The 15,025-nt window shown below is 43.1% G+C and overlaps 1 protein-coding gene across 6 annotated transcripts in view; it reads left to right on the top strand.

The window, feature by feature from the left end:
• Fermt2 (FERM domain containing kindlin 2) overlaps positions 1–15,025 on the top strand; it is a 75,601-nt gene that overhangs the window by 18,886 nt on the left and 41,690 nt on the right. For all 6 annotated transcript variants that reach the window (XM_057786168.1, XM_057786169.1, XM_057786170.1 and 3 more), the window contains exon 3: positions 5,668–5,901. In XM_057786168.1, the coding sequence (XP_057642151.1) occupies positions 5,668–5,901 (234 nt within the window). The remainder of the gene's footprint in view (positions 1–5,667; positions 5,902–15,025) is intronic.

The following is a 15,025-nucleotide window of genomic DNA, read 5'->3' on the forward strand; positions in this document are numbered from 1 at the left end:
TGTAAGTTGTCTCTGGAGCTCCACAGATGCTGTAGTGCACACTCCTATAATACCAGAGTGTCTACTGTTTCAATATATGCTCCAGGCTATACAATTCCCCTTCTATCCACCTCCCAACACCATTTTTCTTTTTGGTGTGTGTGTCTGTGTGTGCTCGTGCACACATACACACGTGTACACGTGCATGCATACATATATGTACCAGAAGTTGATGCCACTGTGTGTGTGCATGTGCACATGTGCCCTCATGCTGGATGCTGCATGCATGCCCAGATACAATGTAAAGTGTCTTCTATCAACTTTTTTTTTTCTTTGAAACAAATTTCTGTTCTGGATAGTTTTATGTCAATTTGACACAAGCTATAGTCATCAGAGAGGAGGGAGCCTCGATTGAGAAAGTGCCTCCATAATTTCAGGCTGCAGGCAAGCCTCTATCTAGAACATTTTCTTTAATTGGTGATTGATAGAGGAGGGCCCTGGGTTCTGTAAGAAAGCAGACTGAGCAAAGCCATGGGAAACAAGCCAGTAATCAGCACCCTCCATGGCCTCTGCATCAGCTCCTGCCTTCAGGATCCCATCTTTTTTTAGTTCCTATCCTGAGTTCCTTTGGTGATGGACTGTGGATGTGGAAGTGTAAGCCAAATAAGCCCTTTACTCCCCAGCTTGATTTTGGTTATGGTGTTTCATCATAGCAATAGTAACCCAAACTAAGAAAGTCTCTCTATGTAGCCCTAGCTACTCTGGAATGGAATTCTCTGTGTAGATTGCCTGCCTCTGCCTCCCAAGTCCCAGAATTAAATGTGTGCACCACCACTCTTGACCTCCATCACTCTTCACCTTGTTTTTCTGGATAGTTTCTCACTGAACTGGAAGTTCACTGACTAACAAGACTGGCTAGCCAGGGAGCTACAGCCATATGTCCGTTTCTCCCCCCACAGGACTGAGATTAGCTGCGCTACATATGCCCTCCCCTCCCCTAAGATCAGGTCCTTTTCTTTCTTTTTGGGGGAGGGGCGTTTCAAGACAGGGTTTCTCTGTAGCTTTGGAGCCTGTCCTGGAACTAGCTCTTGTAGACCAGGCTGACCTTGAACTCACAGAGATCCGCCTGCCTCTGCCTCCACAGTGCTGGGATTAACGGCGTGCGCCACCACCGCCCAGTTTAGGTCCTTTTCTTGTGGGTAAAGCACATCAGTCCCGCCTGCCGTGCCATAGGTGAGAGTGTCTATCGTAAGGTGGGTGAATAGCACCCACACAGGAGTTCCCGTTCTTGTGTTACTTATTGTCCTTGTCTATGTTTATCCTTGCTGGGTGCTGGCAGGCTGCTCCCTCATGGACGAGCCAGGTCAGCAGGCTTCGAAGGGAAGAACAGCAGTCAACTTGTGATCTATAAACAGGCCTGTTGCATTTCCATGTTCCAGTGTGAGCTGTGCCTCTCTCAGACCTTTGTAATGATGCGCTGTGTGTCTGATGGGAAACGGGGAAACAAGGAAAATGGGCATCAGAGAGTGTTTGTGCCCTGGACCCAGTCTGAAGACCAGCTGATGGAGAGTTGAGGGTTTTCTGGAAGTGGGTTTCTTTCTTTTTTTTTTTTTTTAAAGGAGGCTAGCTTTATTCTAACTCTCGGTTTCAGGGTATAGTCCATGGGGAGGGAGCAGATGAGATTTCAGTGTATTCTTATCTGATGAAGTTTAACACTGCTTATGTGGAGAGCTCACAGACAGTCCAGACAGCTTGTCTGTCAGTATGACATTGATGTTGAAGGCAGATGCTGTCATTGTATCTGAACAGGTGAGTGTGGCCCTGTGCTTATGGACACTGGAACCCATTCTTAGCTCCTGGGGACACAAAAGAGCCAGTAGTCGGTGCATTTGGTCCCTCAGCCATCCATAGTTCACCACCTTTAGCTTTACATCTTAAGTGGGGTGTTTCTTACTTCAAAAGTGTACTTTCTGACCACTCGTAACTTTTGTGGTCTGGAGCAAGTCGCCTCTCAGTCTAAATGTATGTGTAGCTTCTATTTCACATTGCTCCTCCTCAGGCCACGCTCGCTCTTACGCGCTTCCTCCGGACCACATTTGACATTGTTTGAGTTTGTCCTTTGTTATAGCTGAAAGCACCGCTCCTGCCTTGCTACCCTGTCAGGCAGCTGCACTTCATATCACTCAGCATTTATTTCAGACTGGTAGCAGGTGCTGAGGAGCTACCCCCACTCCCAGTTCACTGTCAGCTGTGTGGACAGATTCCTGACATGCCGGCAACTTCTTTTGCTAAAGCAGAGAGATTTCTGGACTTGCTGTGTGCCTGTGGAGTGCACGGCCCTAGGCCACTAGAGAGGTAGCCAGGAAGCTCTGGGCATTGAATGACCCCAGAACAATGTTTAACCAGCAAGTGGAGAAATACCAAGCCTGGGTTAGTTCTCAGAAGGAATGGACTGCAGTTGTCCACACTGGCTAGTCAACCAACTCACTGGCCGTTTTTTTCTTCCCCTGGCAACTGCTTCACTCCTCCTCCTGCAATGGGGTGCTCCCCTATTCCATAAGTAAATCACCTCTGGAGGAACCCAAATCTTCTGGATTTTTTGAATTAGAGTGCCTTTTTAAAATTAATTAATAGTTAATTTATTTTGAGAGTTTGGATACAGGGTTTTTCCTTGTAGATCAGGCTGTCCTTGAACTCAACTCACCAAGATCCAATACCTGCCTCTGTCTCCAGCATGTTAGGATTAAAAACATGCATGCACTACTACTGCTTGACTCTGACTTTTTCAAAAAGATTTGTTTATTTTATGTGATTGGATGTTTGCCTGCATGTGTATGTGTGTACACCATGGGCATTCCTGGTACACAAGGAGGCCAGAAGAGGGCAGTAGATCCCCTGGAATTGGAGTTACAGATCTCTGTGAGCTGTCCTGTGGGTGCTGGGACTCAAAGTCAGGTCCTCTGCAAAAAAGCAGCAAGTGCCCTTAATGGTTCATTACTTCAGCCTCAGGATGATTGTTATTACCAGCCTTCCCTTCTTTCTTTTGCTTGCTGGGAATACCTGACTTCATTTCCTAAATGATGTTTCACAGGCATCTTTACAGAAGTGCCTGGGTAGAGGTGTGGGGAGGAAGGATTGTCTATCTAACTACAGATAAAGTGGCTCAGCTCAGCTTCCCCTGATTAGCATAATCTCTGTTCCTAAAGAGAAAAGAAGCATGCGTGACCAGAACTCTTTATATATAAAAAAACCTGTCTGCTCTAAGCTAGTTCAGAACTTGGTACTTCCAAAAGTTGTCAGATTTTGTGCTGGAAAATAAGACGTGAACCCAACATGTATAACAGGGCTGCTGCAAGACCACAGTTCCACATGTGTTTGCAGGTGAGCTCCCAGTGCCGTGATTGACTGGACTATCCCGGTGCGAAACAAATATTGAAAAAAAACCTTTTTTATTAAATTCAATTGACAAGGAGGAGACACTGAAAAAGAGGGAAGGGAGAGGAAACTTTGGTTAGGATATAAAAACAAGAAAATAAATAATGTGATTGATAGTTTGATGGGGAAATAACTTGGAGAATCATCTTTGCTTTGAATAAGATACCATTAATCAACTGTCATATAAAAGAGACTGTCTCAACTGCTATAAAGTATGGCTGGATCCTTAGCAGGGAGTTGGGAGCTGGGCCACGGCACTGTGTCCTCCCTTTTATGTCAGTCCTGCTGGTTGCTAGCAAGAGCTTCTCCGAGTGTCTCAGCCATTATTTGTAAAACTGTTCGTATCAGTTTCTTTGAGGTTGGTGGTGCTGAGTTCTCTTTGGTTTGGCCCTTTCTTCCTCTAGAACACTTGTTTGTTTGTTTTCTTGCTTTTTAAAGTCATGTCTCTCTTTTTTTTTCTTTTTTTTTTTTTTGCCACACAGTAATCTTAATATACAGTTGGTCCGGAAAGACTTTTCTTTAGATAGTACTTCTGCCTGCATGTATGCTTGCATGCCAGTAGAGGGCACCAGATCTTATTACAGATGATTGTGAGCCACCATGTGGTTGCTGGGAATTGAACTCAGGTCCTCTGGAAGAGTGATCAGTGCCCTTAACAACTGAGCCATCTCTCCAGCCTGTGTGTTTGGTTTCTAAAGCTGCTAAAGCAGTTTGTAGATATTAATGCTTTCTGTACTGAAATATATATGTTCAAAGAAAAAACTTGGGCCGTATGCTTTTTATTATTATTATTATCATTATTATTATTATTATTATTTTACGTACATTGGTATTTTGCCTGAATTTATCTTTGTGTGAGAGTGTCAGATCTCAGAGTTACAAACAGTTATTAGCTGCCATGTGGGTGCTGGGAATTGAACCCCTGTCCTCTGAAAGAGCAATCGGTACTCTTAAACACTGAGCCATCTCTCGTGCTCCCAGGCTGTGTGATTATTGTCCTGGTTGGTTCTTGTCAACTTGTCACAAACCCAGACATACCTGGGAATAGGGAATCTTGATTCAGAAAATATCTTCATCTGATTAGCCTGTTGTAAGGTATTTTCTTGATTGACAGTTGATGTAGGAAGGCCAGCTCACTGTGGGCAGTGCCACCCTTGTGCAGGGTAAGCCAGCCATGGGGAGCAGGCCAGTCAGCAGCCCTCCTCCATGGGCTCTGCTTTATGGTTCCTGCCTTGACCTCCCTCAGTGATGGAGTGTGACCTGAGAGTTGTAAGCCGGAATAAACCCTTTCTTCCCTAAGCCAATTTTGGTCCTGATGTTTATTCTGTCACAGCAATAGAAACTGACAGTTCTGAGTGACCTTCCTCAGGATGTTTTGGGGAAGCATGTTTAGGCTGCAGGCTGTTCACATTTGTTTTGGAGTTCTTTCCACGCTTTCTTCACCTAGAGTGTCACCTTTATTCACTTTGATTCCCTGTCCATGTTCCTACCCTTATTGTATTAACACATTTATTTATTTATTTTTATTCATGTACATTGGTGTTTTGCCTGCATATATGTTTGTATGATGGTGTCAAATCTCCTGGAACTAGAGTTAGACAGCTGTGAGCTGCCATGTGGGTGCTGGGAATTGAACCTGGGTCTCTTGGAAGAGCAACCAGTGTTCTCAACCACTGAGCCATTTCTCCAGCCCTTAACACATTATTTTTATTTTTTCTTCTTAAGACTTTTATTTTATTTTAGCTATATGGGGGTGTATGTACACATGAGTGCTGGTACCCACAGAAACCAGAGGCATCAGATTCCCCTGGAGCCCATGTGTAAGAACATCAAGTGCTGCCTCTCCAGCCCCACCTTCACATGTGTGTTGATTCAGAAATGAACTCTTTTCGTGTATATTGTAGGAATTCTGTTACCCGTTCCTCGAAGCTGAATTCCAAATTCACCACTCAGTTTTTATCAATCTTTCCTATTTCAGCCCCAGGACTCTTTGTCTCCACAGTCCAGGTCTGTCCGATTGGCTTGGTGTACACTGGGTTTTGAGAGCAAAGAAAGTGTTTTCTCTGCCATTTGTACTTTTTGTGCCTGTCACTAACAGTCTCTTGTTTTTCTTAAGTACCCAGTTTAGTTTTCTAGTATCTATTGTTTTTCTTAAAGTACCCAGGTTTTGTTTTCTGTCTTTAATTTCTCTCCAGCTAGTCTTTGATTTTTTTTTAAAGCTTTTTTTGTTTGTTTACTGTTTGCTGTTTATAGATGTAAAAAAGGATTGGTCTGACCATGCTCTCTGGTGGGAAAAGAAGAGAACTTGGCTGCTTAAGACGCATTGGACCTTGGATAAGTATGGCATCCAGGCAGACGCCAAACTTGAGTTCACACCCCAGCACAAGCTGCTCCGGCTACAGCTTCCCAACATGAAATACGTGAAGGTGAAAGTGAATTTCTCGGACCGAGTCTTCAAAGCTGTGTCGGACATCTGCAAGACTTTCAGTAAGTTCCGCCTCCCTAGAGTGTGGGGCACGCTTGACCGACACAGCCGTGAGCTTACCCTTGGGGTGGGGGTTGAGATAAACTCTGTATGCATCTGTATTTGAAATTATCATTTATATAGTTTTTAATGTTAATTTTAGATAAAGAAGTATTGGGTTAAGAAGGAACAGGAAAAATTAGATTTTTCCCCTGATTAGAATCATATCATGTTTCTTACTATATAAAAGTTTTTTTCTGATAACTTTTGTTCTTTGACAGTGTGAGGATTGAACCTTGGGCCTCAGTGTATGCTTTTCCCCTGCACTGCACCCTCAGCCCCAACAGCGTTGTCTGCTGGGGAGGGGAAGGGAGCAGGCATTGTTTTCAGAGGGCTGTGGCTCTCTGGTGTTTCCTTCATGTAAGTCACTTTGAGTTTAGTAATTCAGAGGTGGTGTCACTTCCTTTGACGAAGGCCTGCCCGCTCCCAAGGAAACTGTGAGGATTCTTCCTCACGGTGTGAATACCCTAGGCTTTCAGAAACAAGATGTGAATTGCTTTCCACTTTGGCTGACCTGGTTATGATGTATGACAGGAAGCATTTAACCATCAGAGAAAATGTGAATTTTCGTCACTCCTGCTAGCACATAATTCTTAGATATATTTGATGATTCTCCAGCTTTTAGTTCTGACTAGAACCAGAACTCTGGCTCTAGTATATGTTGCATTTTTAGGTGACACTAGTAATTCATGAACATGCTGTTAGAGAAGAATCAAGACTGCAGACACACAGTAAATGGCCCCTTCCCGAAAGTGACTCTGGTCTACAGTTTGATTTGTTACACGTTCCCGTGTTCAGGCTATTTTCTGTGTGATGTGTTTACGTGTGGCGTGTGGCATGTACACATGCAGGTTTGGAAGTCTTCACAGGTGTAAAGATGATCAGAAGATGCTGGTTGTCCTACTTTTTCTGCCCTATTTCTTTAACAGTGCCTCTCAAACCTAGAGCTAGGCTAGCAGCCAGCAGGCCCCAGTAACCAGTCCTCTCTGTCTGCCCTCCCTAGCACGGAGACTGCAGTCTCTGCCAGCTGTCTAGATGGGTGCTGGGGATTCTAACTCATGTCCTCATGCTTGCACAGCAAGTGGGCTTACCCACTAAGCCATCTCCTTGGCCCCATTATATGTATTTTTTAAAATACAATTTGCTTTTTTATAATAATTGTGCAATTGCACTAGTATCAGTTCCCTGCTAGTGAACAATTCAGGCTTTTTACTCTCTCTTAGAGCACATACTGCAATGAGGTTTTGTTTCTGTTTAGCATGTTGACAAGTTTTTAGTTGGGATAGCTTCAGAATGCCCAGACCTCTTTAATTCCTCAGCAGATGCTCCTATGTTGTCTCAGGCACCTGCAAGCAAGTCTGGGCTGGATCTGCTGCTCCTCAGTACAGAGCTTCTTGCTCCTGAGTTTCTCCGTTTGTGGCACGGATTCTCCATTTCTTGTTTGTGGTTGTGATAGAGGGTCTTTTGATCAAGTCAGTATCTACTTATCTATTTTAGGCCTTTTAAGAATCGTTTTGTTTGTTTTTTGAAACAAAGTTTCTCTGTGTTTTGCTGGCTGTCCTGGAACAGGCTGGCTTAAATCCACCTGCCTCCTGAGTGCTGGGATAAGGCTTGCAGGCATGCACCACCACTCCTGGCTCTTTTTTTTTCTTTTTTTCTTTTTTTTTTTTTTTTGGTGGGGAGAGGGGTGTTGAGACAAGGTTTCTCTGTGGCTTTGGAGCCTGTACTGGAACTCACTGTATAGATAAGGCTGGCCTCGAATTCACAGAGATCCTCCTGCCTCTGCCTCCTGAGTGCTGGGATTAAAGGTGTGCGCCACCACTACCCAGTTTTTGCTGTCATTTCGAGGAATTTAGGGTTTCAGAGGGGGAGATATAGGCAGATCAATAGCTCTGTTTTTACCTAATGCTTCTGAGATTACTCATTTATGTTTAATGCAATAATACAAATGAAAACACAGAAAAGTACAAAAGAATTATATAACAATTACCTAATTCCCATTATTTAGGTTATTTAAAATTATTGATTATCATTTTTTAAAAATAATTTGTTTTTATTTTATATTCATTGGTGTTTGCCTGCATATATGTCTGTATGAGGCTGCCAAAGCCCTGAAACTGAAGGTAAGACAGCTGTGAGCTGCCATGTGCGTGCTGGGAATTGTACCTGGGCCCTCTGGAAGAGCAGCCAGTGCTCTCAACCTCTGAGCCTTCTCTCCAGCCCCCTTGATCATCATTTTTAAGTCACGGTAGTAGAGGTAAAATTCTTGAATGTCATTCTCCTAACTTCCTTCACAAGGCACATGTGAGCTAGTTTGCTCTTTTGTTACTGTGTTTAAAATTGTTCCTTTAATCCCAGCACTTGGGAGGCAGAGGCAGGTGGATCTCTGTGAGTTCGAGACCAGCCTGGTCTACAAGAGCTAGTTCCAGGACAGGCTCCACAGAGAAACCCTGTCTCGAAAAACAAAAATAAATAAATAAATAAATAAATAAATAAATAAATAAATAAATAAATAAAATTGTGTACACGTGGCTCAAAAAATTAATTTATTTATTTATTGCTTGTGTGTGACAGTGGAGTAAATGTCATGATGATGTACACGCAGAGGTCAAAGGACAACCTTCCAGATCTGGTTCCAACCTTCTAGCAAGTCCTCTGCCTTTGTTCTGAGCCATTTCTAGACCAGATCTTTCATTTCTATGCTTAGTGTTTTTTATATCTTATCTGAATGGTCATCGCTGAGGCTAAACTCCAGCAAATCTTTGTGTTTCAGAATAGGGTTGGTGTTTAATTTTGTTTCTTTCTTTAGGACATTTCTAAATGCTAGGATTATGAGTGTGTACCAACATGCCTGACTTAGACTTGAGTTTAGCAGCTTCTCCATGCTGTACCCACTGAGCCATTTCTAGGCCTAGTTTTTTTCCTCGTCGGTCGCTGCTGAGTTCTATCTTAAATCTTAACTTATATCTTTACTTTTTATATAAATTACTCTTGTCCCTCACTTGTCTTACTGTGATGAGTTAGACTTTTAGTTGTGCTGAGTGACAGCAGTGACAATATTGTTAAATTGTTTCTGATAGTTTACAATGAGCTTACATTTTGTTGTGTTTAGGAACTTTTCACCTATATTTTATTCCTAATACCTTAATTCATGAAAACACATAAAATGTAATTAAATGGAGGTCGCGGAAGTCGGTGTCATATGTAGAACAAAGGTCCTACGTTCCCTGATTAACTTTAGAACACTTCCTACCTCGCTCATGTTCCCTGTTTATCAACATGTGCTATCACTACATCTTACCCTGTAAATGTCTTAGGCGTCCGTCCCTCCCTTCCTTCCTTCCTTCCTTTCTTCCTTCCTTCCTTCCTTCCTTCCTTCCTTCCTTCCTTCCTTCCTTCCTTCCTTCCTTCCGTTTTCTCTTGTTGTGAATGACGGTGAGTGTAGGTGGTATTAAGTTTCTGTACTTCTTTTCTCTACCTTCCTGAAAACAGCAGTGTGCATATTTGTCTTTGCTTTACAGTCTTGATTCCTGCTAATACCTGTGTACATCTGACTTGCTGGCCCCGTGTTCTAGAATTTCTTATCTTTAGAGTGATGTGGGATATCCCTCTCTATGCTGTGATTACCCTTACTGAATAAAGAACTGCTTTGAGCCTATAGCCTAGCAGGGTGGGGAGGACTACACTGAATGCTGGGGGAAAGAAGGGCAGAGTCAGAGAGAAGCCATGTAGCCCCACCAAAGACATACGCTGGGAACTTTACCCAGTAAGACACAGCTACATGGCAATACACAGATGAATGGAGATGGGTTAAATTAAGATGTAAGAGTTAGCTAGAGCTAATGGGCCAAGCAGTGATTTAATTAATACAGTTTCTGTGTGATTATTTCGGGGCTAAGCCGCCAGGAACTAACTAGCGGCCTTCTTACTACATTAGAGTTCTGGGATGAGACAAGAGATGCCAGCCTGGCCCTAGTCCCAAAGGCTCCACAACCTGTGTTTTTAGCACTTCCAGCTAGAGAATGAGTGTGGAGGACATCCCATACTCAAGCCATAGCATCCGCTGGATGGAGGAGCCCAGAAGAAGCTAGGACTTAAAGATATAATTAAATCACTCTGGAGTTAAGGGTTGGTTCTAGAAATAACTAAGGCAGCTGTTTGCCTTTAAGTAATTCAATAACTCCATGTTTACCTTATCTAATAAGCAGTAATTGAAGATTGTTCTTGTTTGAAAGTATAAATACTATAAAACATTGGTGTATGGATTGGAAAGGAAAGTGTGCTTATTCGTTTCACAGTTGTTAAATCCAGTGGCAAAAACTGCCTGTCTACATTTGTATCATTTATGAGTGAATTGTGATTAGGTTTTGTATGTTTTAATGGTTTTAAAAGCTAAATACTTGAGATACATGGAAAGTATAGGGATCTGAATACCCCTGTCTATAAGTAAACTTGTTTTGGAGTGCAGCCAGGCTGCCTTGCTTAGCTGCTGTCTGGCTGCCTTTGGATTACACGGCAGAGTTGAATGGATCTGCATGGGGTGGATACTCTGTTGGCCTTATGTGGAAGAGCTGGCCCATCCTGAGCTAACTTACTTGGAGACACTCTGTTCATCTTTCCACACTGGACACCAAACACTGAAGTCACTTCGTAACTACTCCTGGGAATCATTTTCTCCTGTTAGTCATTTAATATTCAAGCCAAGTAATTTTCCTCAAATTAAATGAATTCACTTAAGTGCTGGTCACTGTGGTTTCATTAGTTGAACTCTTCTGGGTTCATTCTTCTGGCTCTTGATTTCTGTAAGAGAAGTAGGATCAAAAGAAAGAAAAATGATACGGCCAGTATTACCAGTGTAGTCAGCACCAGAGCCCGGAGGACTGTGAAGGACACGGCTCCTGAAAGGTCAGCGGCACAGACCGACCCCAGACCGAGTGGGAAGTCGTCTTATCTTACTGGACAGTTTGTTTTCAAAACTGGTAAAAAGATTTCTTCTGTAATTTAACTCATACAAAAATTTCTTGTAATGATTAAATGATGCTGACTGGCTTACCTCTTCCTTTTTTAAACACACATCGTTGGCAGAGAATGTTGAGTTCTTTATCTAACCTGTACACTGTGTGCCGACTTCATGAACGTGCGCCCCAGTCTGACAGTGTTCAGTGCTCACAGTGCGTTAACGGTGGAGTTCAGGTCTGCCCACTAGTGATGTCATTAGGCACATGCCAACCCACTCCCATTTTCCCTTCTGCCCTGCCCCCAGGGAAGTACCTGTATTTGGTAGACACACTTATACAATGACAGTGGAGCAGGTTGGAGGGTCTCCTGGAAAGAATCAGGCAGATGGTTGTTCTATACTCTATGCTTGTTTCTTTTTAAAATAATTTATTTTTGTTTTATGAACATTGCTGCTTTGCCTGCCTGTCTGTGTGAGGATATCGGATCCCCTGGAACTGGAATTGCAATTCTGAGTTGCCATGGGGGTGCTGGGAATTGAACCCAGGTCCTCTAGAACAGCAGTCAGTGCTCTTAACTGCTGAGCCATCTCTCCAGCTCCTTATACCTGGGAAGAGTTTGTTTCTTTAGTCTACAAATTATTTAGTGCTTCTTGTTACTTTATTCTCAAATTATTTCTCTCATTCTTGTTACTTTATGTTTCCTTTTTTGTTACTTTATTTTCAAAATATTTTTCTTAAAATTTTTTGTTCTTTTTAAGTTTATTTCAGCTATAAGTACTAGAAGTCCAAGCTGAACTGTGTTTTAAGTAAGGTTTCCATTTTCACATCCTGAGAAGTTACATGAGGAAATTCAAGTGATTAGTTAACCTGTCTCCAAGGACAAGGCCCTTCCACCCTTCAGATGTGGACTTGGCCTCCTGCTTGGAGGCCCTGAGTTAGTTAGGGTTTCTGTTGCTGTGATTAAACACCATGGCCAAAAGCAACCTGGGGAAAAGGCTATTTCACTCAGCCCTCATGTCACGCCCCATCTCTCAAGGAAGCCAGAACTGATGCAAAAGCCATAGAGGATGCTGGCTTCCTTCTTATGGTTCACCCAGCCTGCTTTCGTACACAACTACAGGGCACCACCAGCCCAGAGTCAGCATTACCCACAGAGGACTTGGCCTGCCCACATCAGTCAATCAAGAAAGTGCCCCACAGACTTGCATACAGACCAGTCTGATGGAGGCATTTTCTCTCCTGAGGTTCCTTTCCCAGGACAGGCCCCCTTCAGGGTAGGATCTGTTGAGCTTTCTTCCCAGCTGTCCTGATGAGTGAAGCGGAAACACGCCAGAATCTTCCCTCACATCTCATTGCCCACATGGACCACGTGCCCCTTCTCAGCTACAAGAGACCGAAGAAACACAGAAAGATAGTCATGTTTACCGTTTCCTTATATTAGAGACAAGCAGAGAAGAGGATTAAGAAATGATCTGTGGATTCACCCATAAGCAGGTCTGTGACATGCTCCTCTTAAACCCATAATGAGCCAAACTGAGCAAAACATAAGGACGAAATGATATTTTTATTAAAGTGACTATGTGAAAACTCTCTTTCATTTTATTTAATTAACTTACTTTCCTCCTTCCTCTGTCCTCCCCCACTCCCAGACAGGGTTTCTCTGTGTAACAGTTCTGCCAGTCCTAGAACTTGCTTTGTAGACCAAGCTGGCCTCGAACTCAGAGATCTACCTGCCTCTGCCTCCCCAGTGCTGTAGTTTCACTTAATTTTTAAGATTTATTTTGCGTGTGGGTGTATGTATGTTTGTGTACTGTGTGTGTACCTGGTGTCCATGGGTATCAGAATAAAGTATCAGATCCCCTGGATAGATGGTTATGAGTTGCCATGTGGCTGCCGGGAACCCAACCCATGTCCTCTGGAAAAGCAGCCAGTGGTTTTAGCAGCTGAGCAATCTCTCTAGCCACTCACTTAACTATCTAGCCAGTTTAATTGAGGTATATAATCTTTCAGGTAATATTGAGTACATTTTGACCAGTTTACAGCAGGGTGCTAGGGCAGGTTTCATCATCCTATCGTTTCTTCAGTCCCCTTTGCTGTTCTGACCCCACCAACCACTGATCTGTTTTCTGTCACTACAAAGACTGCCTTTTCTCACTTGTCACTTAGCCATACAGTATGCAGCCTTCTCTGGCTTTTCCCACTTAGCATAATGCTTTCTGCCCTTTATTTACCTGTGGTGGTTTGGATGGGAAATGTTCCTCACAGGATGTGGTATTTGCACATCTGGTCCCCAGTTGGTGGCGCTGTTTGGGAAGTTTTGGGTCACATAGGCTTACTGGTAGAAGTATGTCACTGGAAATGGGGCTTTGAGATTATGTAACCTCACCCTATTTCCAGTTCACCCTATCTGTTGTGTGTTTGTGGTAAAAGATGTGATTTCGTAGCTTCCTATGCCTGCTGCCTGTTGGCATGGTTTCTCATCTTTATAGACTCTTAACCACTTTGGAACTTAAGCCACTTCTGTTAGTTGCTTTTGGTTGTGGTGTTTTATCACAGCAGCAGAAAAGTAGGAATGCACCACCAGTGTGACGGCACTCTGTGAGATGGCTCAGCAGGTGAAGGTACTTGCCACCTAATCTGAAACCTGAGTTCAATTTCTGGGACCCTTACTGCACAAGGAGAAAACAAATCCCTGCAAGTTGTCCTCTGACCCCCATACACACGTCCACACATATACATGTACACATGCAAAATAAATAAAATGGAATAAGACTTTTAATAGGGGTGAAGAGATGTCTCGATGGTTGAGAGCACTGACTGCCCTTCCAGAGGACCCAGGTTCAATTTCCAGCGCCCACATGGCAGTTTATAGATGTCTGTAACTCCAGTTCCAGGGGATCTGACACTCTCACACAGACACACATACAGGCAAAACACAATGCACACAAAATGAAAATAAATAAAATGCTTTTAAAAAGAATTTTAAATAAAGATACAAAGACCACCCACTTGTAGTTCTTATAGGAATTCCAGGTCATAAAACATAAAATTTAAGAATGAAATTTTCCAGCTCTATTTGCAAATTGGACATACTATTTTGCATTCTGACCAGCAGTACTTGAGGATTCTACTTGCCCTGTGTTTAAATAAGAATGCTTCTCCATGGGCTCATATATTTGAATGCTTAGTCACCAGGTAGTAGCACTATTTGAAAGGATTAGGAAGTGTGGCCTTGTGGAAGTAGGTGTGGCATTGTTGAGATAGGTATGGTCTTGTTGGGGGAAGAGTATCATTGAGGTTTCAGAAACATGTGCCCTGGCACTCTCTCTGCTTAGGGATCATGATGTAGCTCTCAGCTATTGTTCCTGTGCCTGTCTCTATGCTACCAGGAGGCCTACCATGATGATAATGAACCACACTCTGAAACTGTAAGCAAGCCCCCAGGTAAATGCATTCTTTCATAAGAATGGTCTTGGCTGTGGTATTTCTTTACAGCAGTAGCACAGTGACTAAGACAGAACTTGGTGCCAGGGACTGGCATATTGGTGTGACAGACCTGACCATGCTCTTTATTGGAGGAATATGGAACACTTTGGGCCTTTGGACTAAAAAATAGTTGAATACTTCAAGTGGGGCTTACTGGGCCATCCTAGTAAGAGCAAGGATAGTAGTATCAGCTCAGCTCAAGTGTCAGAGGGAGAGTGGCCTAGAAACTGTTCTTAGGATATTTTGGTGAAGAATGTGACTGTTTTTTTTTTAACTTGTCCTTAAAATCTGCGTGAGGCAAAATTGAAGAGTTTTGGATTAATGGTTTTGGCAGAGGAGATTGTAAGACAGCCTAGTATAGACTGCCATGTGGTTATTAGTGTTCACTCTTACGAAGATTGAAAATGAAAAGGAGTAAACTGAGCAAGGAAAAATGCAAAATGTAAGTTTGGGGGGGCTTCAAGAAGCACTGGAGCTAAATCCAGTGCTCAGAGATAAAAAGTTTAAAGAAAAACCTGATGCTAAATGGAATAAAGGGAGTGGTGACCTCATGGCAAGACCCCGCCAGCTAAGCTTTCCACCCGGGAAAAGGAGTTAGAGGAAGCCTGCACTAGGAGGGAAACCTCACACAACAAAGCACAGG

This window comes from Chionomys nivalis, chromosome 12 (assembly GCF_950005125.1).
Source record: "Chionomys nivalis chromosome 12, mChiNiv1.1, whole genome shotgun sequence".
In the NCBI taxonomy this organism is placed as follows: domain Eukaryota; kingdom Metazoa; phylum Chordata; class Mammalia; order Rodentia; family Cricetidae; genus Chionomys; species Chionomys nivalis.